This window comes from Diaporthe citri, assembly GCF_014595645.1.
Source record: "Diaporthe citri strain NFHF-8-4 chromosome Unknown scaffold_20, whole genome shotgun sequence".
Lineage (NCBI taxonomy): Eukaryota > Fungi > Ascomycota > Sordariomycetes > Diaporthales > Diaporthaceae > Diaporthe > Diaporthe citri.
The window spans coordinates 148,248-151,184 of record NW_025064865.1 but is presented as its reverse complement, the minus strand read 5'-3'; the positions used below and the strand labels follow the sequence as shown (position 1 = coordinate 151,184).

Genomic DNA, 2,937 nt, shown 5'->3' with positions numbered 1-2,937 from the left:
TCTCGGCGATGGCTGCCCACCACTACTGCTTGTAATCTGACCTTCCTTTTCCGTGTATTCGGCTTCGTCTCCAATGCTGCACAGCACACACACACACTAAAAGATTAGAGATATGCCACCTCTTACCGATTATCTGTGCACCCAAAAGTCCATGATGCATACCACCCACCATCTATTGTGATCCATGATGGATGTCTTTTCTTCCGTCGGTTTGTCACAGCACCACCTGACTGGCTCACACACATTACACTTCTCGTAGTATATTATTTCACTATTCCATTGAGCCTTCAGCTTTTACTGATTACGTAGCATCAGCTGGCCAATACCGTCCCAACTGCCGGCATGGTAAGGTTAACCAGATACGCATCCATCGCCGCCGCCGTCGCCCCGGCATTGAAATAGCTCGTGTGTCCCAGCCCGTCCCTCACCAGCAGCACGCTGCCCTGGATCTCCTTGAGCATGCCCTGCGCGTACTCGGGGCTCGTGGCCGGGTCGAAGGTGGTGTGCACCAGCAGCACCGGGTTCTGCGTGCCCGAGACGTCCAGCGCCTTGCGCGGGTTCGTGATCTTGACCGGCCACCCCGTGCACCCGATAGTACGGCGGAAGAACTCGCCCATCCCGGGCGTCACCGTCGCGTTGCGCGTCATGGCCGCCAGCTCCTGCACCTGGCCCACGGGCGACGGCGCCAGCGTGGCGTCGACAAAGTGCCCGTCCTGGCACTGCACGTTGCCGATGGAGAAGGACGAGCTGTCGCTGAAAACGTCACCGCTCAGCAGGCCTGGCGCGAACGAGTCGGCGAACGAGGCGTTGCCCGTCCCCGACAGCGCCAGGATCCGCGCCAGCCGCCGCTGCCCGCCCGGCGACTCGGTCAGCCCCCGCGCCGTGCCGAGGAGGTCCTGTACCGAGACGTTCCGGAGGCAGCCCGTCTGCGTCGTGTCGTCGCACCCGGGCGCCTGCAGCGTGCCCGTCGCGGCCTTGTCTACCACGTTGGCCCAAAGTTGGCGCATCTGTGGCCCCTGGGCTCCGCAGTCTGTCGTGTTCTTCTCGCAGCGGTTGAAGAACTCCTGGATGGCTGCGTCCAGGGCTTTGGTCTGGATCAGCACGTTGGAGGCGTAGTCGCCCGTGTGCTGAAGGACCCCGTCCAGGGCCATCGCTCGCACCTTGCTGGGGAACAGCTGGGCGTACTGTGCCCCGAGCTGCGTCCCGTACGACTGGCCAAAGTAGCTCATGGGCTCGTCGCCGATTGCTTTGGGAGTTAGTCTGGACGGTCAGTCTCCCGAAGGGTCAGTGGTTTAATTCAACTCACCCACTCGCACAAGCTCCATGTCCTTGGCCACGGCAATGGTGTCCATGTTATCAAACAGCGTGCCCATCAGAGCCCTACAACTCGCCCCCAGCTTCTGGTTGTAGTCTATCTGCTGCTGAAGCCCTGCGTCGGTGGTGACTTCAAACTCGCTCGGCTCGTTCCCGATCGTGGTATCGCACCTCGACGGTGTGCTCATTCCCACGCCACGAGGATCCATGGCAATGATATCGAAATTGTTGGCCATCGCTTGCCCGATCGGAAGGCCACCAGTAGCAAAGTTCAGGATCTGCGTCGACGCAGGAGCACCCGGACCGCCTGGGTTGATGAACAGGTTGCCGATCCGCTGGCCCTTGGCAGGCATCTTGACGATACTCAGCTGCACTTGCTCGCCGCCAGGCTGGTCGTGCAGGATCGGGACGGACATGTTGGCACATTGCAGCCCCAGAGCGGTGTCCTGCGGTAAGAAAGGGTCTACCGTAGGGCAGGGGACAAAGGTGACATTCCCAGCCGCCGGGGGAGTCTGTCTTCGAACAACAACATGGCCATCTATTGAAGGTATGAGAAGAAGGAGTGATGTGAGAGCCTTGGAAGCAGATGTGGACCAGTGCATCGTGGCAGTCAGAATCCAAGGCCGTGATATAAAATGAGTGTACTGTAGCTGGCCCGGCTAGGCTGTAGATCTCACGTCGATCACCGCGAAACAAACACAGATCGGTGGCTTAGCTCGTGGGCTACTGGTTATTTACCGAATCTATTGCAACGGATCCTCCCGAGCCAAAGTGGATTAACTCTTCTCAAGGGGTCGGTCACCAACCCAATCGCAATGCTGCAAAATGCCCGCAGACAGACATGAACACCCATTTAAGCTCCGCTGAGCCTCACGTTTGGGAGCTCATGCAGTTGGGTGCCAGGCATGACAGATGCTCTCAGCGGCAGATGAGCTTGTTCCAGATTCTGAGCTTAAAAAGAGCTGCACCTAAGGCTGGCGCGCCGCCCGGGCGCTCCGGCTAAGCCTCGTTCAAATACCCCGGCCACTCTGCCGATTTGGCGGCAAGGTTTGAAACATGGTCTCGACAATGGAACTTCGATTCATATGAGGTGCAGCAGATGGCCCTGTCAAGCGAGAGCATGTTTGCATTTTCCGCAATAGGGATAAGCACGTGTTTGCCATATGACTACTGACTCGAGAATCTTCATACGTCTACAGAATCCAAGTTTGACCCAATCTACCCGGCTCACTCTGGTTGCTATTGAAGCCGCGAATGAGAAAGTATTGGGCATAAATCGGGAGGGAAATCAAAACACAACACCAGGCATGACAATGAACTTGATTTCCGTCAAAGACTCCTTGAAATTGTCCCAGCCAGCTAGATTATGGGCTCGCGGTGATTTGAGAACACGTTAAGTAATCAAAAATATTCTACAAACTGACCACTGTGTGTATGAGTGAGTCCCTGACACAACACCCAACATGAGCGGTGCGATCAAGCAGGACCCAGTGATACATCTTCCTTATGCATTTTCGGAGTGGCAAATAAGACTATCGGAAGGGCGAGAAATTCTTTTTTTTTTTTTTGGAAAAGGAATCAGATATTCGCACCTATAAAAATGGAGGGTACACCGGTACACCA

General features: G+C 56.3%; 1 protein-coding gene across 1 annotated transcript; it reads right to left on the bottom strand.

The window, feature by feature from the left end:
* Positions 1 to 311: 311 nt before the first annotated feature.
* INS49_007468 (uncharacterized protein) lies at positions 312 to 1,730 on the bottom strand (the record flags this gene model as incomplete). Its single annotated transcript, XM_043168232.1, has 2 exons — positions 312 to 1,246; positions 1,307 to 1,730. 2 exons carry the CDS (start codon positions 1,728 to 1,730, stop codon positions 312 to 314), a joined length of 1,359 nt encoding a protein of 452 aa, XP_043016908.1.
* Between the last annotated feature and the right edge of the window lie 1,207 nt (positions 1,731 to 2,937).